This window comes from Rhamphochromis longiceps, linkage group LG3 (genome assembly GCF_057381845.1).
Source record: "Rhamphochromis longiceps isolate RC_006_pf linkage group LG3, R_longiceps_female_GT1.1, whole genome shotgun sequence".
Taxonomy (NCBI): domain Eukaryota; kingdom Metazoa; phylum Chordata; class Actinopteri; order Cichliformes; family Cichlidae; genus Rhamphochromis; species Rhamphochromis longiceps.
Genome location: NC_140559.1, coordinates 9,785,732 through 9,810,660, shown reverse-complemented (window position 1 = coordinate 9,810,660; position 24,929 = coordinate 9,785,732). Strand labels below are relative to the sequence as shown.

The window sequence follows — 24,929 nt, the reverse complement described above, 5'->3', positions numbered from 1 at the left end:
AAACAAATACCCATTGCCGCTGATCAGTTCCGCCTTTGAGCCGCTTCACGGTGCCACCATTTTTACCAAGTTAGACCTCAGGAATGCATATCACCTCGTCAGAATCAGGGAGGGCAACGAGTGGAAAACCGCTTTTAACACTCACTTGGGGCACTTCGAATATTTAGTGATGCCCTTCGGTCTCACAAACGCCCCGGCGGTCTTTCAAAACCTGGTGAACGACGTCCTGCGAGATTTCCTGGACCGCTTCGTCTTCGTTTATCTCGACGATATTCTGATTTTTTCCAAAGACGTGGTGGAACATCGGGCGCACGTCAGAGCCGTGCTGCAGCGGTTGCTGGAAAACAAATTGTACGTAAAGGCGGAGAAATGCGTGTTCCACTCACCTTCCGTCTCCTTCCTGGGCTACGTCCTCGCGGGGGGGCAGGTGAAGACTGACCCGGCTAAGGTTACGGCAGTCGTGCAGTGGCCCGTACCTGCGTCCCGGCGGCATCTGCAGCGCTTCTTGGGCTTCGCAAACTTCTACCGGCGCTTCGTCAGGAACTACAGCCAGGTAGCAGCGCCGCTGACCCGGCTGACGTCACCGAAGCTCCCTTTTATTTGGAGCCAGGAGGCCGGAGCAGCGTTTACCAAGTTAAAGGCACTGTTTACCTCGGCGCCGGTTTTGGTTCACCCCGACCCCGGGAGACAGTTTATTCTCGAGGTGGATGCATCTGACATCGGGGTGGGGGCGGTGTTATCCCAGCGCTCCGGCACGGCGTCCAAGCTCCATCCGTGCGCCTTTTTCTCCCGTCGTTTATCACCTGCTGAGCGGAATTACGACGTGGGGGATAGGGAACTGTTGGCTGTGAAGCTGGCCTTGGAGGAGTGGCGGCACTATCTCGAGGGGGCGGAGCACCCATTCATAGTGTGGACAGATCACAAGAACTTGACGTACATTCGTGCAGCCAAGAGACTGAACTCACGTCAGGCACGCTGGTCCATGTTTTTCAGTCGCTTTAACTTTTCAATCTCTTACCGCCCAGGGTCCCGCAACGTGAAACCGGATGCCCTTTCCCGGCAGTTTGACACCGCGGGGGAGTCGTCCGCCGTGCCCACCATCCTCCCTGCGAGCGTCAAGGTTGGTTCCCTCACGTGGGAGGTGGAGGAGGACATCCATCGGGCACTGGAGACCGAGCCGGACCCCGGCACAGGGCCCCCTGACCGCCGCTTTGTCCCTAAGGCGGCCCGCTCCAAAGTGATCGACTGGGTCCACAAGGGGAGATTCTCCTGCCATCCAGGAGGCGCGCGGACGAGTGCCCTTATTAAAAGGTATTTCTGGTGGGGGTCTATTGATAAAGATGTCAAGGAGTATGTGGCCGCCTGCTGTGTTTGTGCTAGGGGCAAATCTAACACGCAACGCCCGGCTGGGTTGCTGCAGCCTCTCTCTATTCCACGGCGCCCCTGGTCGCATATTTCTTTGGATTTCGTTACTGGTCTACCTGTTTCTTCTGGCAAGACCGCGATCCTCACTGTGGTCGACAGGTTTTCCAAAGCAGCTCACTTTGTCGCCCTCGAGAGACTCCCCACATCCACTGAAACCGCTAATCTGCTAGTCGACCATGTGTTTAGGCTGCACGGGATACCCTCGGAGGTCGTCTCAGACAGGGGACCGCAATTTACATCGCAGGTCTGGAGGGCGTTCTGTACATCCCTGGGAGCGAAGCCATGTTTGAGCTCTGGACACCACCCTCAGACTAATGGTCAGACTGAACGCCTCAACCAGGAATTGGAGGCCACTCTCCGCTGCGTCGCTGCCTCCAACCCGGCTTCCTGGTCATCGTTATTGCCGTGGGCGGAGTACGCACACAACTCCCTCACCTCGTCAGCGACGGGTCTCTCGCCTTTTGAGGCCTCTCTCGGCTACCAGCCACCCCTTTTTCCGGAGCGCGAGACCGACCTTGAGGTCCCCTCCGTCCAGCACCATCTGCAACGCTGCCGACGGGTGTGGGCGCGCACCCGCCGGGCCTTGGGCCTGTCCGTCGCCCGCCAGCGCCGCTACGCGGATCGCCGCCGCAAGGCGGCACCTGCCTACGCCCGGGGACAGAAGGTGTGGCTATCCGCCAGAGACATTCCCCTCAGGACGGACTCCCGCAAGTTGGCCCCACGCTTCATCGGTCCTTTTGAGGTGGAGCGGGTGGTTGGCCGCTCCGCGGTCAGGCTAAAGTTGCCCTCCTCGTTACGGGTCCACCCGACCTTCCACGTCTCCCAAGTCAAGCCGGTTGTTGTGAGTCCGTTGTGCCCGCCTCCTGCTGCCCCGCCGCCCGCCCGGCTCATCGGTGGGCATCCTGCCTTCACGGTCCGCCGCATCCTGGATGTACGCCGCCGGGGAAGGGGCAGGCAGTTCCTGGTCGACTGGGAGGGGTACGGGCCGGAGGAGAGGTCCTGGGTTCCCCGGTCCCGGATTCTCGACCCCGCCTTGCTTTCGGCATTCTACAGAGGCCGGTCGCCGAGAGGCGACCCTTGAGGGGGGGGTGGTGTCATGGTCTGGTTGGGCACCTGCAGGTCTCAGACAGCGGCTCCTCCTCCTTTAGGCGGAGTCCGGTTGCCCCTCCCTGGCTGACCACCTGTGAGCAATCGTGCCAGCGGTATATCAGACCTGCGCTCTCAACCACTCATCGCCTGAGTATCTGCTATTCCCATGTTAGTTCAGTGGAGCATCCTAAACCTTGTCTTAGCGCCGTGTGATGACTGACCTGTCTTTTCTTGTCCTCAGCGATAGCACCCGGAGTGGAGATCTTGTTCCCCTCGCTCCCGTCCTCCTGGACCTGGGCCGCCAGCTGCTCACACAACGTGGCCTGCCGGCCCACTGCTCACCTGCCTGCCTCCCCACGCCTCGACCGCTTCCGGGTTTTCCGCTCCACCTGTCCCCTCCATCTGAAACCAAGTAAGGCAATTCAATTCAACTGCGGAGGATTATTGGTTGTCTGCTGGATCCCTCTGATCGTGATCTCCTCTTGTTCCAGTGCCCCGGCCCCTACCTAGTCCTGTTTCTACCTCCCCGCTGTCCCCGCTGTTCAGCCGTCTCCTAGAGGTGTCTAGGTCGCCCTCATTATCACAGACGAATCCTACGCGCCACTAGTGTGGTGGCGTCGCTTTGTGTTTCACCTTTGTTTTCCTGTGGGTGGAAATAAATCTTTTGTTTTCTGTCACCTCGCTTCTGGGTTGGTTTCTGCGCCTGTGTCCATCCCTGTTCCCTCGTGCCGTTGAGCCGTGACAGTATACTCAGGCCAGTTATATGGACACAGCGGACCCAGCCCGCGTAGCGATCAGTAAGCAGGGGGCTATTATCGGTAGCCACGAACAGACGCTGCAGTACCTACTGGCTCAAGTGCACACACTCACAGACGAGCAGGCTAAAATGCAATCCGACATTCAGTCCCTTCAACCCTCGGCGGAGTCGGAACCCGCCGCCGGTAGCTCAGCGCTGCCCGCCCCGACCGCGCCGTTGCCTCAGCCCGCGGCGGATCCCGAGCCCCAGCGGGGTCACCTGTTTCGCGACGCGGCCTCCCCGGAGCCGGAGCCGTATGCGGGTGACCCAGGGGCCTGTAGCGGTTTTCTGTTACAGTGCGAGCTGGCGTTCGGACGTTCGCCCCGCTCTTTCGTTTCGGACACGGTTCGAGTTTCTTATATAATCGGGAAACTGCGCGACCGAGCCCTGAATTGGGCCGAGGCTTACCTGAGCACACACCCGTTGCCGTCCTGTAGCTACGATGCTTTTCTCGGCGAATTCAAAAGGACTTTTGCCCACCCCGTCTCGGTGGGCAGTGCGGTTCGCCGGCTGTTAAATCTCCGCCAGGGCCGCCGTAGCATCGCGGACTACTTGATCGACTTCCGCACCGCCGCAGCGGCAGTCGGCTGGCCAGATAAAGCCCTTCAGGGAGTCTACTCGCAGTCGCTTAACGAGGACATGAAGGATCAGCTAGCGTCCCGTGACGAACCGGTTACCTTCGAGGAGTTAGCCACGCTCTCGCTTCGCATTGACAACAGACTGCGGGAGCGAGAGCGGGAGAGGAACTCCAGCACCCGTCGGCCAGTGCGGCGTGCGTCACCTGTTTACATTCCCCCGTCGCCGCTTCCGGTTCAGCCATCAGCCCCAGTCGCTGGGGAGAGGGCTGACCCGGAACCGGAACCCATGCAGCTCGGGCGATCCCGGTTGTCTCCGCAAGAGAGAGAGAGACGTCGCCGCGCTCGTTCGTGTTTTTACTGCGGTTCCGCGGAGCATTTCATTGCCGCCTGTCCGGAGAAGGGAAAAGGGGACGCCCGCCGGTAAGTCCGGGGATACGGGTGGGCGGTACCTATAGTGATTCTAAGCCCCGCTTCCTGTTGCCGGTTACGCTCTTGCTCGGCTCCGCAACCCACACGTCCCGGGCGTTAATCGATTCGGGCGCTGAGCAGAGTCTCATTGATATGAAACTAGCCAAGCAACTGAATATTCCCCTGTTTGAGTTGGAGTCTAGCCTCCCAGTTAAAGCACTGGATAACCAAGTTTTCTCCCACATCACTCACCGTACCGCTCCTGTTACTGTAGTCGCCTCAGGCAACCATAGGGAAAGGCTCCCCTTCCTGACGTTCCATTCCTCCAGCATCCCCATCGTCCTTGGTTTCACCTGGCTAAAGCTACATAACCCACATCTGGATTGGGCTGGGCAAAAAGTAATAAGTTGGAGCCCGTTTTGCCATGCCAATTGTCTCGTCTCAGCCCCGCCGTCAGCCGTTGCCGAGCCCGCACGTGACGCGAGTGCTGCCGTGGACCTTTCTGTCGTACCGTCAGTGTACCACGATTTGAGGGAGGTGTTTAACAAGGACAAAGCCCAAGCACTGCCCCCGCACAGGCCATATGACTGTTCCATTACGTTGTTACCGGGCTCCCCCCTACCCACGAGCCGCCTTTACAATCTGTCTCATCCTGAGAAGGCAGCCATGGAAAAGTACATAAAGGACTCCCTGGCGGCCGGCATCATCAGACCCTCCTCTTCGCCTGTCGGGGCCGGATTCTTCTTTGTCGGTAAGAAGGACGGCTCGCTCCGTCCCTGTATTGATTACAGGAGGCTTAATGACATAACAGTAAAAAACAAATACCCATTGCCGCTGATCAGTTCCGCCTTTGAGCCGCTTCACGGTGCCACCATTTTTACCAAGTTAGACCTCAGGAATGCATATCACCTCGTCAGAATCAGGGAGGGCGACGAGTGGAAAACCGCTTTTAACACTCACTTGGGGCACTTCGAATATTTAGTGATGCCCTTCGGTCTCACAAACGCCCCGGCGGTCTTTCAAAACCTGGTGAACGACGTCCTGCGAGATTTCCTGGACCGCTTCGTCTTCGTTTATCTCGACGATATTCTGATTTTTTCCAAAGACGTGGTGGAACATCGGGCGCACGTCAGAGCCGTGCTGCAGCGGTTGCTGGAAAACAAATTGTACGTAAAGGCGGAGAAATGCGTGTTCCACTCACCTTCCGTCTCCTTCCTGGGCTACGTCCTCGCGGGGGGGCAGGTGAAGACTGACCCGGCTAAGGTTACGGCAGTCGTGCAGTGGCCCGTACCTGCGTCCCGGCGGCATCTGCAGCGCTTCTTGGGCTTCGCAAACTTCTACCGGCGCTTCGTCAGGAACTACAGCCAGGTAGCAGCGCCGCTGACCCGGCTGACGTCACCGAAGCTCCCTTTTATTTGGAGCCAGGAGGCCGGAGCAGCGTTTACCAAGTTAAAGGCACTGTTTACCTCGGCGCCGGTTTTGGTTCACCCCGACCCCGGGAGACAGTTTATTCTCGAGGTGGATGCATCTGACATCGGGGTGGGGGCGGTGTTATCCCAGCGCTCCGGCACGGCGTCCAAGCTCCATCCGTGCGCCTTTTTCTCCCGTCGTTTATCACCTGCTGAGCGGAATTACGACGTGGGGGATAGGGAACTGTTGGCTGTGAAGCTGGCCTTGGAGGAGTGGCGGCACTATCTCGAGGGGGCGGAGCACCCATTCATAGTGTGGACAGATCACAAGAACTTGACGTACATTCGTGCAGCCAAGAGACTGAACTCACGTCAGGCACGCTGGTCCATGTTTTTCAGTCGCTTTAACTTTTCAATCTCTTACCGCCCAGGGTCCCGCAACGTGAAACCGGATGCCCTTTCCCGGCAGTTTGACACCGCGGGGGAGTCGTCCGCCGTGCCCACCATCCTCCCTGCGAGCGTCAAGGTTGGTTCCCTCACGTGGGAGGTGGAGGAGGACATCCATCGGGCACTGGAGACCGAGCCGGACCCCGGCACAGGGCCCCCTGACCGCCGCTTTGTCCCTAAGGCGGCCCGCTCCAAAGTGATCGACTGGGTCCACAAGGGGAGATTCTCCTGCCATCCAGGAGGCGCGCGGACGAGTGCCCTTATTAAAAGGTATTTCTGGTGGGGGTCTATTGATAAAGATGTCAAGGAGTATGTGGCCGCCTGCTGTGTTTGTGCTAGGGGCAAATCTAACACGCAACGCCCGGCTGGGTTGCTGCAGCCTCTCTCTATTCCACGGCGCCCCTGGTCGCATATTTCTTTGGATTTCGTTACTGGTCTACCTGTTTCTTCTGGCAAGACCGCGATCCTCACTGTGGTCGACAGGTTTTCCAAAGCAGCTCACTTTGTCGCCCTCGAGAGACTCCCCACATCCACTGAAACCGCTAATCTGCTAGTCGACCATGTGTTTAGGCTGCACGGGATACCCTCGGAGGTCGTCTCAGACAGGGGACCGCAATTTACATCGCAGGTCTGGAGGGCGTTCTGTACATCCCTGGGAGCGAAGCCATGTTTGAGCTCTGGACACCACCCTCAGACTAATGGTCAGACTGAACGCCTCAACCAGGAATTGGAGGCCACTCTCCGCTGCGTCGCTGCCTCCAACCCGGCTTCCTGGTCATCGTTATTGCCGTGGGCGGAGTACGCACACAACTCCCTCACCTCGTCAGCGACGGGTCTCTCGCCTTTTGAGGCCTCTCTCGGCTACCAGCCACCCCTTTTTCCGGAGCGCGAGACCGACCTTGAGGTCCCCTCCGTCCAGCACCATCTGCAACGCTGCCGACGGGTGTGGGCGCGCACCCGCCGGGCCTTGGGCCTGTCCGTCGCCCGCCAGCGCTGCTACGCGGATCGCCGCCGCAAGGCGGCACCTGCCTATGCCCGGGGACAGAAGGTGTGGCTATCCGCCAGAGACATTCCCCTCAGGACGGACTCCCGCAAGTTGGCCCCACGCTTCATCGGTCCTTTTGAGGTGGAGCGGGTGGTTGGCCGCTCCGCGGTCAGGCTAAAGTTGCCCTCCTCGTTACGGGTCCACCCGACCTTCCACGTCTCCCAAGTCAAGCCGGTTGTTGTGAGTCCGTTGTGCCCGCCTCCTGCTGCCCCGCCGCCCGCCCGGCTCATCGGTGGGCATCCTGCCTTCACGGTCCGCCGCATCCTGGATGTACGCCGCCGGGGAAGGGGCAGGCAGTTCCTGGTCGACTGGGAGGGGTACGGGCCGGAGGAGAGGTCCTGGGTTCCCCGGTCCCGGATTCTCGACCCCGCCTTGCTTTCGGCATTCTACAGAGGCCGGTCGCCGAGAGGCGACCCTTGAGGGGGGGGTGGTGTCATGGTCTGGTTGGGCACCTGCAGGTCTCAGACAGCGGCTCCTCCTCCTTTAGGCGGAGTCCGGTTGCCCCTCCCTGGCTGACCACCTGTGAGCAATCGTGCCAGCGGTATATCAGACCTGCGCTCTCAACCACTCATCGCCTGAGTATCTGCTATTCCCATGTTAGTTCAGTGGAGCATCCTAAACCTTGTCTTAGCGCCGTGTGATGACTGACCTGTCTTTTCTTGTCCTCAGCGATAGCACCCGGAGTGGAGATCTTGTTCCCCTCGCTCCCGTCCTCCTGGACCTGGGCCGCCAGCTGCTCACACAACGTGGCCTGCTGGCCCACTGCTCACCTGCCTGCCTCCCCACGCCTCGACCGCTTCCGGGTTTTCCGCTCCACCTGTCCCCTCCATCTGAAACCAAGTAAGGCAATTCAATTCAACTGCGGAGGATTATTGGTTGTCTGCTGGATCCCTCTGATCGTGATCTCCTCTTGTTCCAGTGCCCCGGCCCCTACCTAGTCCTGTTTCTACCTCCCCGCTGTCCCCGCTGTTCAGCCGTCTCCTAGAGGTGTCTAGGTCGCCCTCATTATCACAGACGAATCCTACGCGCCACTAGTGTGGTGGCGTCGCTTTGTGTTTCACCTTTGTTTTCCTGTGGGTGGAAATAAATCTTTTGTTTTCTGTCACCTCGCTTCTGGGTTGGTTTCTGCGCCTGTGTCCATCCCTGTTCCCTCGTGCCGTTGAGCCGTGACAGTAAGCAAGTGCGACGTTGGTGACAGCAGCTGTGTGCAGATCAACAATGGATAATATATCGAGTGCGGGAGAGAGTATGAGCGTGCAGCGTTTAAAGCGTGGAAGTACTGACCTTACTTTGAGTTTGATTCCATAAAAAGTGACAAAAACATTAGCGTCCATCGTGCGTGGGAAGAAAACTTCTTTTTACAGCGAAAAAAACCCCTAAACTTCCGAGCAAGCACCGAGTAGCTACGACGTGATGGGAAACTCACAGAGACACTCGCGCGGATTCTTCAACTGACCGCAGCACACCTACACCAGGGTAACCCTCCGCCTACCCTGCTCCTGCTTTACAGGTGAAAATAGAGCAAAAGGACCGCTGAGTCTTTGACTTTATTTATTTTCTGCTGTGTTTTACTTGCATCTGTTTGAAAGAGTGAGTGAAAACACAAAAAATATTTTATTTTATGTGCTGGAATGTGTAGAAAATAGGTTTAAATGTTAAACTAATTTATTCAAGTCAGAGAATGTTGCATATAATTAAATGTTTTGCTTGATGCATAAAGTTAAAAGATTAAAACTGATAAAACAAGTTAAAAAAAAGAGACTTTTCCATTTGATTACATTTTGTATGATGGATTATGTAGAAAAAGTAGAATTGGGCTGAAAGATCTATCACTTTATCACCTCTTCAGGTTGTAAATCGTGTTTTTAAAAAGTAACTAAGTAACTAAGTAACTAAGTAATTAATTACTTTTGAAAATAAGTAATCAGTAAAGTAACGGGATTACTTTTTGGGGGGAGTAATCAGTAATTAATTACTGATTACTTTTTTCAAGTAACTTGACCAACACTGGTCATGGCCATGACCACGTTCAAGACAAAGTATAACCAAAATGCTGTGGGGAAGTGAACAATGCATGGTCAAAAGTATTGGCACCCTTCACGAGTGTCTTCTGCAGTGATATGTCACACTTTAGCATTGTTAAAATCCAAAGCAAAGGTTATAGGTAGTCAGACGTCAGTTGACGCTTGGTCTAGCCCTGAGTCGCGGCCAGGCTTGGACCCGGATTCAGACTGTTAATGTATTTAAAAAAACCAAACAAACAAAAAAAACAACAAAAAAAAAACAGAAAAAAAAACAACTGAAACCGGCTCCAAAGCCGACCGAGACTCAGAGCCAGACCTGGACTCGAACCACATCAAAGCCAGACTCCAGATCCCAGAGTCTCAGTTATGAGAAATAGCTCAGCTCAGCATGTATCTTCTTGAGGAATAGCAGGACTGTCCTGTGAACAAATTATTTAACAGGTTATATCAATAAACACGGCAGTCACATGACATTCTATAAAAAGTGTACTTAAAAAAAAAGAGAGAGAGAGAGAGCTATCAAACAGACTTACCACACACGATAATAGTGGGTGTCAGAGGCACTTGCTCCAGTTGTACCTCATCTGCCAGACATGTATCTTCAACACAGAGAAGCATGGACTCCTCCTTCTCTTCAAAGTAGCTGAGCAGAAGCAGGACCATCTCTTTCACATCATCTGAGCAGCCACTCTGCGGTCCCCACATCCTCTGAAGCCTTGCATAAGTCTGAAGGAACACCTTGCTTTTGCTGACAGCAACTGTGGTCAAGTAGTCCAGTAGCCTTTTCCCCTTCAAATCCAAATTACGTGTGAATGTCTCTTTGAGGTCAATCCCAGTACGTTCCTTGAAGTGGACAGACATGCCAAGTTCATCAAACCAAAACGGCCACTCCTCCCTAAGGCATTTGATACTTTTCCCCTGATTGACATGTTGACGTTGTGTGTAGTAAGTGGACTTCATTAGACTTTTTACCTCTTCTGGATTGGTGTCAGCTTGCTGGAACATCACCTTGAGTTTTTCCATCTTTTGCTGTTGGCTCTCTGGAGTTTCTTCAAGAGGTAGAAATTCTACATTCCATTTAATGCACCCGTATGTATCCTGCATGGCTGCTCTTTCTTCTAAAGGGATCTCGTCTGTGTGGTCTGAGTCAGTCTGATGTTTTCTTTTTCTTATTTTGGGTGTTGAAGTGCGCCTTACATTTTCAATTCTGTTCTGCAACTGTTTGACAAGTGAAAGGTAGCCTGCGCCAACAATCTCACCCTCTATTAAATCTTGCAGAGAATTGGGATATTTTGCCACCATTTTTCTTGCAACGTCAATTGAATGTTTTCTACCTACATGAGGGCATTTTTCCATCATCTCAGTCACAACAATCCGGACCATTTGCCTCCTCAGTTTTGGGCGAGGCCTTTTCCCCCTCTCAAGAAAATGCATCACTTCTGCAGGAAGTTTACTCCATGGAATTTCAAAGTTGTCATCCCATTGTGTGTCACATCCTGGGCTGCTGGAGGAGGTCGACGATAGACTTTGGAGTGAAAGTGAGAGCAATGACAGCGACTGGGTTGATGAGGCTTCCACAGATGATAGCGAGCTGTTCTCTGGAGTTTGGTCTTTAAATTACAAAACAAATACAATTATGATTCACACTGTATGTCTGTTCATGACCATCTCTGCTTTGAGTTTGAATAGTTGTTTGTTGTTTTTACTTACATTTCTGTTTCCAAGCAGAAAGAAGCTTTCTTGCTTGTACAGGTCTTAATGCTGTCATCAAATCTGCCTCCGTTACGAAGCGTAGATCATCACTTGTCTCAACTCCAATGGACTGCAAGTGCTCCTCCAGGATGTTTTTGTTCACAGCTTGAAGTTCTGGTAGGACTTCCGTGATGGCGACATCTAGGAAGGTTCGCTCTGAGTCACTCATACTTGCACTGAAGAAGAGATGCCACATCCAAACAAAATAGAAAATCACATACAGTTCATACACTTGATGGAGCAGGGTGTGGATCAGGTGACACTTATATTAATGTTAAACTATTTACAGTGAGAAGTGAGCTATTAGTTGGACATTATTTTGCCACAATACTATGCTTTAGTGGAATGACTCGGTATTCTTGAAGAATGTATGATACCAAAGGATAGAAATCAGGCAGGTCATTAATGTTGATACACTGTAACCCAAGACTGTCCTTTGTCACAGAATACAGATGGTATTCTGAGAGGAAGATGCCTTTGTGGATATCCATTAGAACATACACAGATGTGTCATTTTGAATCAAGATGAGTAGAAGTTCACCAAACTCCATACACTCGTCATTTCTGTACACAAGAAACTGTCCCTTTTTATATGCAGTGCCCTTGTACTGAATGTCTGTGGTAACTGTGGTATTGCTTACTGAAAAAGCTAACTCCCTGACCGCATGCTGAATAGTGTCACTGTAGAGGTTGGGATAAAACGCACAGCTCTCCTTGACTTGCAGCAGTTCACGGCATTCTTGCCCTGCAAAAAGATAAGCCTGATACATCTGATGACGTGTTGACAAAGTTTGACAAATATTTTTGAAGCTTTTCAAGTGTCTGGCACATCTTTTGAAGTAACTGTGTTTACATTCAAACCTAAGCGTCCATAACCTCATCAATGGACCAAATTTCAACAACAGTGCTGAATAATGGCGCAAATAGTGGTGCTTGGGTTTTAGTTTAATTCCAGGAAAAAACATCTCTCTCATCTCCAAATATTCTTGGATCAAAATGTCAGCGAATGCTATCTGGGACAAGGAAATGCTCTGAGCACAAATAAGATCCACAATGTCTTTCAACTGGACAGCTAACTGCCATACTTCATCCTCATGGTTTTGTACTTTGTCACCAATCAAAACTGGCAGCAATCTCAAAAGGTTCCAGTTTTGAACGGCTTGCCTTGATAATTTGGATCCATCAGGTTTGACAGTACATCGCTGTCACGGCGGAGCAGGGAGGACTTGGCGCAGACTGAAATCTCAGAAAAACACGTTTATTTACACACTCCAGGTGCAATATATACAGGTGAAGGAGAAGGGGGCCAGGGTTCCCAGGGGTGCAGAGAGGAGTCGGGAAAAGTGTCCAGAGTCCCAAACCAAGCACGAGAGATCTGCATACAGAGAACAAAAGTTAGCACGGAACTTTCACGGACAGAGCTCAAAACTGGCTGAGGCTAAAGTAGCACTGACGAGCGTTACTCAATAGTCCAGCGGCGAGGTGCTCTCAGTCACTGCCTTAAGTAGCGGGAGCAAACAAGGTGAGGAGCCACAGCTGATTGCCTACAGGTGGTGGAGGCCGGGAGCTCACAATGAGCTCCGCCCAGGCAGCGAGCAGAGAGAGAGGAGAGAGAGAATGGACAAAAACATAACATGTAGCCACACAGGGCCAACCGAGCAGGCACGGGGACCATGACAATCGCTTTGTAAGTGCTTCGGATCCTTTATATTTAAACTGTTTAATGCGTCTGTTTAAAAGGGAGTATGTGAACCATTTTTTATTTTTTATAATGTTCTTCAGGTACAGTGCTAGATCATATGACACAACTCCTTCAAAGAGGTCATGACCTAGGCAAGGTGGGAGACCAGGCTGGGATACGTGAAAAGACTGAAGGGTATTGAAGATGGAGTTTACCTTTATTCCTCTGACGTCTTGGATAGTTTCAGACTGGAGATCAGCAACAGCCGCGTCATATGTCTCTGGAGTGCGTGGAGGACCACAGGCATTCGGATCAGCATAAAACTCACTTCGTGTTACTTCACAGTACCTGCAAAAATATTGAGAGCAGCTGAAGTTTTCTGTAAACCCTCCTATGCAATGAGAACCCAAGTTGTCCCCAGCAATACAGTAAAGACCCCCTTTTACAGTTTCTCCATCTACATCTATTCCATCTGTCTCCAAAGATTTCAGATCTGCCAACAACTCTGAGAAAACTTTGGCTATTCCAAAACGCTTGAAGTCATTCTCAACACACAACAAGACTAAAAACATGTTATCTGTATTTGAACGCAAATGAATGGGTAAATTTGCTAATGACAGATAGACTGCAAGAAGTTTGTGCGTCTTTTTAGCAGAACCCAGGGGATTCACTACCTCAAATGAATCTTGGTACAAAATCAGTTTGAGGCTTTCAGGGTTTTCATTAAAGAACTGGTGACATTTGAAAATTTTGCCATCATATAAATCCTTAAAAATTTCTACATCAGGACCCCCAAACTGTTGTGACTGTGTATTCCTCCATAACTGTGACTCTAAAAAGCTCTTCAGGGTTTCTCCAACTGGTATGTAGTAAGCACATTTTTCTGTCATGTTTTCATCCATTCCCAATGGCACTTTCTTGGGTTCTGTGTATTTAAACATTTTTTTGAATGTTTGATTTCTGGTGTGTGTTGTTCCTAGTTGTCCCTGATGGCAAGCAGAGAACAAATCTGACTCTTTAATGCAGTCACAGATTTTAGCGACTGCTTCATCTGATAGGTTCATTTCATTTTTTAGTAAACAACTTACCTTATTAATTGTGTAGGCTTGACCCAATTCGTGCACATTCTGCATTTCCTCAGCAATACTCTGTATAGTAGAGGCAGGAATTAGCAGCTGTCCTTGCAGTTTAAGGTAAAAGAGACACATGTTTCTGAGATAAGAATGACTATCCTTCTCTGGCATATCACTGGCTGAACTAGCAGATGCCATGGTTTCATGTGTGTTTTCTGAATATTCTGTACTGTCATTTGGGGGCTGAGGACGAGATTCCTTGTACATGTCATCAATACCATCTGGGGAACAAGCTTTATGCTTCCTACACATGTGAGAAGTAAATGATGACTTTTTTGTAAACATATGCTTACAACCACTTACTGGACATGACACAGACCTGCCCTCTGCAATATGATCGTTTAAGTGAGACACTAGCTCTTTCACTGTTTGAAAATGGCGGGCACATAATGAAACCGCACATTTTAAATCTGCAACAAGAGCTTTAGGAGTAGCTTGAAGTGCAGGTGCATTGTGCACACGATAAAAATGCCCCTTGAAAGCAGAGTACGTGGTGAATGTTTGGCTGCAATTGGCGCCAACACATTTAAAAATACAACAAGGCTCATTCTTATGCTCTCTGCAATGTAGTACATAGCCTCTTAATGTGACCAATACCTTTTTACAAAAGACGCAGATGATCATTTTTAGTATTTCAAAAGTTTGCCTGTGCTTTTCAGCTGAACTAGCATGCTAGCGCTAGGTTATGAGCATTGGTCTAAATATCAACTGGTGCTTTTATCTCGAAAAAAACGTCGCCAAGATATTGAACTTACCGTGCAGACTTTCTGACGAACAAACACAGATCCTCAAAAAACACTTGAAATCGTATGTTTGTAATTTGTCCTAACAACGTAGTTGCTGAAAGTTCGACGTTTTCTTCTCCCGTCTTCTCTCTCGTGCTGGCTCGTTAGCTAAGTTCGTGAACTAGGCGCTCTTCTCCTCCCGCCCTCACGTCACTATCCAATCAGAGACGAGCTTCAGATGCACATTCAAAATTAGGCGCGCTCAGTGCAACGTGAGTGGCCTGAAGTAGCTTACAGCTCTGTGGAGATGAGGCACCATAGAGATCCTATGGGAGGCACTGTAAGTTTGTTTAGCCTGTAATAATGAGACATTGCTGACCTAACCCAAAAAAGTATTCTAGTCTAAGTATCACATTGCAATTAAAAGAAACATAAAGAATACAAGCATTATGACAGAAGCATTACTTAGTCGTTAAATAATAATTTCTTATTGGTTACCCTACAATAGGCTGCAAATAGCCCGAATGATTTAAGAAAAAAACATGATGTAAACAATTTTAATTGTATATTTTTATATAGCCTATAAATGGAGAGGCAACCTCTCAGGTTCACAATGACATCTTCTGTGAAAACATTTTTATTAGTCCTATCCATGACTTTGCATCATTTCATGAATCATGTTAAAAGTAGGCCCAGTACATCCATGCAGTTTTAAAGTGACTTACATATAGGTCATGTGTTTTTAAGAAAAACTGACTAAAACTGTGATTTTTACAGTATTTGCATGTCAAATTAACATGATTTTTGGTTATGAGTATTACGGTGTTTCACTGTTTTTATTCACAGTATTTGTAGTTTTAACCAATAAATTTGATTATAATCACACATTCATGTTGTAAATATAACAGGAACATTCTGTTTAAAGGTTTACACTAATTCACTGTGATCGAAACAGGAAAGTTGTGTTTTGGGGTTTACTATACATTTCTGTAGGGGTTTTACATAATTTTTATGTCAATTTCACTGCCCTTTTTTACAGTGTATGTCTGTAGAATAAATGTGTCTTTATGCTCTATCACACACAGATACACAAACACAGTTGGGGCATTGTAAGTTCATGTGAGATGTAAAACAGATATCGGGGCTCCTCCTTATCAGGGAGCAAGTAGGGAGGATTCGAGATATAAATCTGTAAGTGACAGCTATGTGAACCTCACAACCCAAATGTTGCTGAATACTTTTGTCTGTGTGTTTGTATAAAAGACATCAAGGCCGTGTTTCTCTGGTTTCTCCTTATTGCAATATGTTATTAAATGTACATCAAAAGATGCTCATCAGGTGTTTGCAATTAATTTTAAAATGTTTCACAATGACACAGCTATTGGTATTTGAGATTTAGATCTTGGAACTGAGATATAACTCTTGGTATTAAAGAGTTTATTAGTGGATTTGAGATGCAAATGTTGGCATTTGGGATTGTGTACTTGAAAAAAAGAAAAAAGTTTTGTTATGATCGAGTGTGTTATTGGAATTTGGATTTAGATTTTGGCTTCGTTAAAGCATTTTCATTGCTCCACTCAAAACCAGTTGTCTAAAATCTAAAACCCAGCTTTGGTATAATAATGCTACCAGAGAACTCAGATGTGTAGAAAAGCTGAGCGAAAATGGAAAAAAAGAAAGACTTCAGGTATGGTTTGATGTACTTAGAGAATCTTTGATAAATTATCAGAAGGCTTTAAGAGCAGCAAAAAGTATTTCTATAAGATTGTGTCTAATAACTGTCACAAACCTCATATCAGCATGATTATTCAGCATGATTAATTCTGTTATTAATCCACCTACTGCAGCTCCCCATGCAGCATCGAAAGCAACGTGAAAACTTACTGAAATTCTTCATTAATAGGATTGTGGATATCAGGTCTCATATTATCCCTCCTACTACTGACCCATCTGTTCATACGGCAGCTTCAATTGCATTTGATCATTTTGAGTCCTTGTCCTTTTCATTACTGAGTGAAGAAGTCAACAGTTTGAAACCCACAAGATGTACGCTGGATATTGTTCCATCTTGTTTAAAGAAAGTCATTGGAAGATGTTTTTGACACTGTGGGTATGTGTTTGCTTTCTATTGTCAATAGCAGTCTTCAGTCTGTGTGTGTCCCTGCTGACTTCAAACATTCTGTGGTGGAACCTATTCTTAAAAAAACATAACCTGGATCCAGCAGTTTTATCCAACTACAGACCAATTTCTAAACTGCATTTTCTTTCTAAAGTCCTGGAGAAAGTTGTCCCCCGTCAGCTCCAGACCTTTGTATGGCATTGGTGAAGTATTTCAGTCTAGTTTTAAAATGCACCAGAGCACTGAAACTGCTATTTTAAAAGTTTCTAAGGACCTTTTAACTTTTACTGACTTGAGAACCGGAAAAGGGTGGAGTGCCCACTCCGGGTCGGGGATGAGTTCCTGCCCGAAGTAGAGGAGTTCAAGTATCTCGGGGTCTTGTTCGCGAGTGATGGGAGAAGGGAGCTGGAGATCGACAGACGGATTGGGGCTGCAGCTGCAGTAATGCGTCCGCTGCAGCGGTCCGTCGTGGTGAAGAGGGAGCTGAGTGTAAAAGCGAAGCTCTCAATTTACCGGTCGATCTACGTGCCTACCCTCACCTATGGCCACGAGCTGTGGGTAGTGACCAAAAGAACGAGATCGCAGATACAAGCGGCAGAAATGAGCTTCCTCCGAAGGGTGGCTGGCCTCTCCCTTAGAGATAGGGTGAGAAGTTCGGCCATCCGGGAGGGGCTCAGAGTAGAGCAGCTGCTGCTCCACATCGAAAGGAGCCAGCTGAGGTGGTTCGGGCATCTGACAAGGATGCCGCCTGGGCGCCTCCTGGGTGAGGTGTTCCAGGCATGTCCCACCGGGAGGAGGCCCCGGGGCAGATCCAGGACACGCTGGAGAGATTATATCTCTCGGCTGGCCTGGGAACGCCTTGGTATTCCCCCGGATAAGCTGGAGGAGGTGGCTGGGGAGAGGGAAATCTGGGCCTCTTTGCTTAGGCTGCTGCCCCCGCGACCCGGCCTCGGATAAAGCGGATGAAGATGGATGGATGGATGACTTGAGAGATTTTGCGATTTTAATATTATTACACCTCAGTGCTGCCTTTGATGCCGTAGATCAGGGGTGTCAAACTCAATTTCACAGGGTACAAAAACTCAAGGCACACTCAAGGTCGCAGGCCAAACAAGATAAATATTTACTGACACACTAAAACACACACTAAGACACACTGTTTTTTAAACATAAAAATTAATAACTTAGTGAACTCAGTGCACAATTCGCTCAATTTATCAGCAAAGTGTGCCGACTTGGTTCAAAAAGTAAGGCACTGGTGCATTTGTGACAGCTTCACTTGAAATGCCTTCATCGCGTCATACATGCCATGTCCATGAACTGACAGGTTTCCTTGCTGAGCTCAAAAACTCTGTTGAGAACTTTTCCCCAACTCAGCCAATGAACCTCTATATGATAAGGCAAACTGCAAACTGAATCTATTTTCCACATAAAAGACTGAAATTGACAGTGATTTAAACTTTTAGCTCAGATAAAATTTGTGGTTTGCGTCACGGTGATGATTAATAATGGATTGGATTTATATAGCGCTTTTCAAGGCACCCAAAGCGCTTTACAATGCCACTATTCATTCACTCTCACATTCACACACTGGTGGAGGCAGCTACAGTTGTAGCCACAGCTGCCCTGGGGCAGACTGACAGAAGCGAGGCTGCCATATCGCGCCATCGGCCCCTCTGGCCAACACCAGATGATTACATTCTCCATTTTCAAGACTTTACCACACAGCGTTTCCTGGTTCATGATGCAGTATTCTGTTAACCAGTACAGTTTTCCTCCTGCATCTTTACTTACATCCTGCTGACTACTCCACTTTTTTCACCTCATAACACCGGCACTCCATCTATTATAAGTCCAAAAAGTTTGTCCCAGGGCATGTCGGTTACACTTTGACAGACATTTTAAAAACTTTTCCTGTCGTTGTCCAGTGCATCGATTTAATGTCCTTGTCCTGCAAATTGTAGTCCACTCCACAGATGATGGCCAGCTGTGCAATGTCCATCATGTCTGTACATTCATCCACAGCAAGAGAGTGTGCAATAATGTCTTTGCTTCTTTGACACAATTGTGTTCTTAAATCAGTGACCATCTCACAAACCCGATCAGCAATCGTATTTCTGCTCAGGCTCACATTTGCCAAATTTGCCATTTGCCAAGATCTGCATTTTGTCTGGACACAAGACATCGCACACCTTCATCATTCAGCTCCTCAGAGTGAAAAATGGGCTGATTTGGCTTTCTCCTCTGCCACAATAAAATTTGCTTTCACAACAGCTTCACTTTGTGATTTTGCTGTGATGAAAAACATCTTCTGAAATGTAGCCTAGCCGGCAAGGAGGCTACAGCGCTACATTATGGGATCTGTAGTTAGTGTGTTATTAGCGCCTCATATCGCCGGGCCATGTGAAAGAATAATAATAAATCTATATAAAATGATTTTGTGGGCCAGATTTAAAAGTACTTTGGAGCGCCGGAAGCAGTGGAAGAGAAGGAAATACATGAAATTGTCAGTGGAAATAAAAACAAAACGAGAATGAGTTGGGCAGAATGAGTTTGTACTACTTTTATTTCTTACTCAAACCTTCTAATTTTATAATTCTTTTTCTTAACTGTTATCATGTCTTCTTATGTTTTTATTCATTTTGATTATCTTAATTGTACCGCACCTTGGTCAATTGTTTTTGTTTTAAGATAAGATAAGATAAGATGAGATAAGACTTTATTGATCCCACAACGGGGAAATTTTTGCGTCACCTCAGCTCAGGTACAGATATATGAAGGAAATACAAAAATACAAATAAGTACAATCAATGAAAAAAGTAAGATAATACACTATATACAATGGTAGCATACACAGTATGTGATTATGGATATAGTTGGAAGTATGGAAGACATAAACTATATAGCTTGGAAGGTCATGGAAGGTCCATTATGCATGAAGTGGTGACCATGGATGTTCACAGTGTCCAGTGACTCATGACATTGTGATTGAGGAGTTATAGAGTCTAACTGCTGTTGGGTTAATTAATCAAAATCCATAAATAAATAAATAAATGAATAATAATCTGATAATGATAAAAACACGGTATTATTACATACTACAAATTATCTACAATAAACAAACAATGGGGAAACGGGACATATTGGGGGTTAGAACTTTATTAAAACCATTAACACAACAAATTTTTATTCATAACCCTTTTAATCACTTTATAATTCACACTGAAAGAAGAGTTGTTGAAATCAAAAATTTTATTAAAACCCCTAAAAGTACAATATTGATTAAATACACAAACCCCAGAAGCATAAAAATACAATTTGGCTAAAAACACACAAAACCAATTTTTAAATCATAAACTCATTTCTCTACAAACTTACAAAAATTCATAAAAACACGGTTGGATTTAAAACATAAAAATGCAAATTTAAAATCTTATATACATTACTTAAAAATACAGTTCTTTTAAAAATTCATAAAATATACAAAATAAAAATACATTTCATGCAATTTTATTACAAAGGTTAAAAAACACACATTCATTTTAGTCTAAAACCATCACAGACATTTGAAAACACATTGCCTAACCTAAAATTCAAAAAACTCACGTATGAAACCAAGCCTATAAAAGGCTGCACAGCAGAGAGGAGCTCATTTGGGAGCTGACCGTTGAAGAGACAACATCTCTCTCTCTCTGTATTCCCAGCTTGAAATTCATTGTGCCCCAGCCTGAGGAAGACCTATCTTGGGTCGAAACGTCGTGGCAGTGGGCACATTAATTCATTGGTTTTCACTTATTAAAAATTAAAAAACTTTATTGATTTCATTTATTTTTGTTTAAAAACAAATTTCATTTATATTTTTTCTTCTTTCTTTTTTTCTCGCCTTTGCTTGTGATTGTAAATTCATATACACATATTTTACATATCTAACTGAAATAAATAGCACTTTAAAACAATTATTAAATAAAGATAACAAAGGCGACATCAAGAGACACAAAAAATCAAGAATTCGAACATGAGGTCCCGGATGGACTCAGAAGGCTGGACGGTGGTGCTTCACGGGAGAGGGCGGCTGCCTTCCCGTAGACGTGTCCAGCAGGGGACAAGTGGCAGAGGCGGAGGGATGGACAGAGCACCGTCTGGACCCTTTAGGGACCGGACTCAATCCCACACCCCTAACCCTAACCCTACATTTCATTTACATTAAAAAATATTTAAAAATTAAAAACAAATAATTAAAAGCCACCAGTCATGGCGGACGAGTGGCATGAAGTCCGCTACGGAAGGCGGAGCCAGCGCCACTTCCGTGACAACCCAGACTGGGGGTTCTCCCGTGGGTTCTCCCGTGGGATGGCCCTCGCACCTTCCTTCTACCCTCGTTTGAGGAATCAATTCCCTTATCCTAACCCTACCCCCCCCCAACCCCTTTCCTTTCAATTTCTTCAATTGTATCTCGCCTCATTAAAGCTCATATAAGAGTTATAATTATTTCGATAACAAAGGCGAACCCACATCACAAAAACTATAACAATATACAAAACATACAACACAACAACACAAACACAAAGAGTAGCCAAAGACTGAGGACCGGATGTCCTCAGAAGGTTGGACCGTCGTCCGATACGGGAAAAGGCGGAGGGTTTCCTGTAATCGTGACAACCAGCAGTGTGGGTTTCCTTCGGGAGGGATGGCCCGTGCATTTCCTGCCTCACAGAGGTGGCAGGCTCATTCCCCTTCCCCTAACCCTAACCCCCATGGGTGGAATGATCATTATAGCTTAGGAGGTATGAGTTCCCTGTCTAGCTCAGGCAAATATTTTGTGTTTGCTGGATATCTTGTTGATTTTTTTTTTTTTTTTTGTTATCTTGTTGATTATATAGCATACGACTGTGTAAACTTTAATAACAGCAAGTACATGCCACTGAAGCATTAACTCACAGACATCATCAAACATCATTCTTGAGTATTTGTGAATATGGAGGCTGAAATAATATTTTTAAGCACTGGCAAACAATTGATTGTTCTATGTACTTTTTATTTTACTTTTGGCACAGTCTGTCCAGTGCAACACAACTGTGAAGGAAGCCTAATTTCAGTGTTTTTCCTCTTTTTTCATTTAGAAGTCGGCCACCTTGGATACAACTTTTGTTTTTTCAATAGGAAGAGGGCCATGTGACACATCAAACTTATTGGTAATGTCACAAGAAAAACAATGGTGTGCTTGGTTTCAACGTGTCTCTGTCATTCCAGAAACAGGAGCAGATAATGAAGGATGTGAGCAGAAAATGAGGCTTGAAGAGAGACAACAGGACTGCCACACCAGTTCTGGAGGAAGATAGTCATAATAAAGTGTGTCATTGTTGGGGTATAAACTGTACTGATTGAGGGTCAGCATTTCCTGTGGAGACTGACGGCTGATTTCAAGGAGAAAGCCAGCGCTGTAACTTGTAACTCCTACTGCTGAAGAAAATTAAATCTTTTTAAATGACAGATGTTGCCTCTGTACTTCCTTCAGAGACATTTAGCGCCTTGAGGCGACTTTTGTTGTGATTTGGCGCTATATAAATAAAATTGAATTGAAAATTGAATTTAACATGACAGGAGGATACTCTTTACACCTAACTCAGCACAGACACACTGAGGAATCAGGAAACCTGACTCCAAACCCAGGATAAAGAGTTTCAGTGAATGTGGTGTTGAAGGTGTGGAGGTGGATCAGAGTGTCAGAGGAGACTCTGTAGAAGGACAGAGTGCCAGCAGGACAGTCCACATACACTGCTACTCTGTTACAGACAGAGGAGGAGGAGATGGGTGTTACTTTTTTATTGTCTCTGAAAAACTGAGGAGCACCATTAAAGCAGTACAGACTCCAGGACTGATCATTCCATCCAAACACACAATCATCACTGTCTCCTTTCCTTCTGATTCTTCTGGAACTCACTGATATATAAACGTATCCTCTCCACTCGACCTCCCAGTAACAGCGACCAGTCAGACCATTTTTACACAGAAGCTGAGGATAAACATCAAATCTGTCTGGGTGATCAGGATATGACTGAACCTCCTTCACGTGTGTCACCTTCCTGTTGTTGTCAGACAGTTGGAGCTCTGTGTTCACTGTGTTTGTGTCGATTGTGAGTTGACAGGAATCTGATGGAGAGAACAAACACAATCCAGCTGCAGTTATTGATCCATCATCTGTTCATTGATTGACACTGTGATGATGACTCCTGACATCAGAGATGTGACAGTTTGAAGATGGTTGAATGTGTGCTGCTTTGTTTTCATGAATCACATTAAAAACACACTTACACTTCTTTAGACCTCCTGGTGTCAACCATCGGACTCCAGCAGGCTCCACCCTGAAAGGAGGAGGGGGGTCAGAGCAGCACAGTCTCTTTCAGCATGCACACATGGACATTACATGGCTCTCATACACATACTGTTACATGCTGATAAAGGAACGATCCAACATTTTCACAAATACACTTCAATCCATATGTGGATCAAACTGCTGATGATTTGGACTGATCCTGGATCTGTCAGTACACCACTGTATTGAATGAAATATGACTGATTCAAACTGTCACCTTCATTATATTTATATTTCTCTTCTGTTTAGCTGAAAAGGACACCTCCCTACCTATGCTGCCAGCTGTTTTTCACCTTTTGGTGTCAGTGAGGTTACTGTACATCACCTCTGACCTCTGAGTGAGTACAGCCTTGTTTTCATGTATTTTAATGCCACCTGAAACCTGTTCATGTTCTGATTTAAAAGATTTCTCCAGATGCACACAGAGAAATTTCTGCCTCTATCACACAAACAGTGGGCCATATATTTGTTTTTGAACACTTGATGTTGAAATTATTAAGGGACCAGTGTATTTTCTGAGCAAACGCTCTGCTCCTCATGAATGGTTTTGCTGTCAGCTGACATCACTGAGAGTCACTTAGTCTCCTTCTGTCCTCAGAAAGTTCAATTCAATTCAATTTTATTTATATAGCGCCAAATGACAACAAAAGTTGCCTCAAGGCGCTTCAGAGATACAGAGAAAAACCAACAATCATATGCTTGAGCAAGTACTTTGGCGACATTGGGAAGGAAAAACTCCCTTTTAACAGGAAGAAACCTCCGGCAGAACCAGGCTCAGGGAGGGGCGGGGCCATCTGCTGTGATTGGTTGGGGTGAGAGAAGGAAGACAGGATAAAGACATGCTGTGGAAGAGAGACAGAGGTTAATAACAGATATGATTCAATGCAGAGAGGTCTGTTAACACATAGTGAGTGAGAAAGGTGACTGGAAAGGAAAAACTCAATGCATCATGGGAATCCCCCGGCAGCCTATGTCTATTGCAGCATAACTAAGGGAGGATTCAGGGTCACCTGGTCCAGCCCTAACTATATGCTTTAGCAAAAAGGAAAGTTTGAAGCCTAATCTTGAAAGTACAGGGTGGGCCATTTATATGGATAGACCATAATAAAATGGGAATGGTTGGTGATATTAAAGTCCTGTTTGTGGCACATTAGTATATGTGAGGGGGCAAACTCCTCAAGATGGGTGGTGACCATGGTGGAGTTTGCCCCCTCACATATACTAATGTGCCACAAACAGGACTTTAATATCACCAACTGTCAAAGGATTTTTGTTTTTATATAATGTGATCAGCTTCATGAAATGTATTCTTTTATTTAATCACTAAGCAAACATCTACGTGACTTTTGACATGTACTTTTGTGTGATAAACAACTGATAGCTTCCTCTTTTGTTAAGAACATACATAATTAGAAAAAGGGGAACCTCAGCTCAGAGTTCTTAGAATAAGAAGCTATTTGTACACACACACACACACACACACACACACACACACAGACATGTATAAATAAAGAGCGCAGGCAGTGATGAGATGCAGATTGAAGAGTGTGCGTCCCTGCCCACGCGTGTAAAGACAACTGCAGTGTTTGTGCTTTCTAACTAAGGTGTCTTAGCTGAAGAACTGCGGGGTGATTTTTAGAAATCCCCTGTCATTTAAATTGGTCCTTCGAGCTTAGCGATGGAAACAACAGAAAAGTTTCTGTGACTCCAATTCAAGGTCTGACTGCTGTATCCAGACGTCGTGGGAAGCCAGCACAACTGAGGGTGAGAAAACACTGTTTAAGTTTAACCCGCCACAAGGGTCTAAGGTTTAACCCGCCGCAAGGTTCTAAGTAGGCCTAATCCGCCGCAAGGATTTGAAATAAACGCGTGAAATAAGGTTTAAGTTCGCCACAAGGAACTGTGTTTAGAGTGGTTTTAGAAGT

At 47.0% G+C, this 24,929-nt stretch overlaps 2 protein-coding genes and 1 long non-coding RNA gene across 3 annotated transcripts in view; 1 reads left to right on the top strand and 2 right to left on the bottom strand.

Annotated features, from left to right (window-relative positions):
• Nucleotides 1-2,421: 2,421 nt before the first annotated feature.
• LOC146672839 (uncharacterized) lies at nucleotides 2,422-3,152 on the top strand. The gene is made up of 3 exons (XR_014910590.1): nucleotides 2,422-2,682; nucleotides 2,756-2,926; nucleotides 3,006-3,152. It is a non-coding gene; the product is annotated as an uncharacterized LOC146672839 (long non-coding RNA).
• A 7,155-nt stretch (nucleotides 3,153-10,307) lies between these two features.
• LOC146672838 (uncharacterized) lies at nucleotides 10,308-14,649 on the bottom strand (the record flags this gene model as incomplete). The annotated part of the gene is made up of 5 exons (XM_085402602.1): nucleotides 14,543-14,649; nucleotides 13,743-13,802; nucleotides 12,870-13,002; nucleotides 10,932-11,149; nucleotides 10,308-10,831 (listed from the first exon to the last, which is right to left on the bottom strand). Coding segments are annotated over exons 4-5 (735 nt in total), but the record flags the coding sequence as incomplete, so codon positions are not given.
• A 7,589-nt stretch (nucleotides 14,650-22,238) lies between these two features.
• Nucleotides 22,239-24,929, bottom strand: part of LOC146672837 (NACHT, LRR and PYD domains-containing protein 3-like) — a 64,589-nt gene continuing 61,898 nt past the window's right edge. Inside the window, exons 12-13 of the mRNA XM_085388841.1 lie at nucleotides 22,944-22,993; nucleotides 22,239-22,781 (exon numbers count right to left, since the gene is read on the bottom strand). Coding sequence (XP_085244967.1) covers nucleotides 22,255-22,781; nucleotides 22,944-22,993 — 577 coding nt within the window. The 3' untranslated portion in view covers nucleotides 22,239-22,254. The remainder of the gene's footprint in view (nucleotides 22,782-22,943; nucleotides 22,994-24,929) is intronic.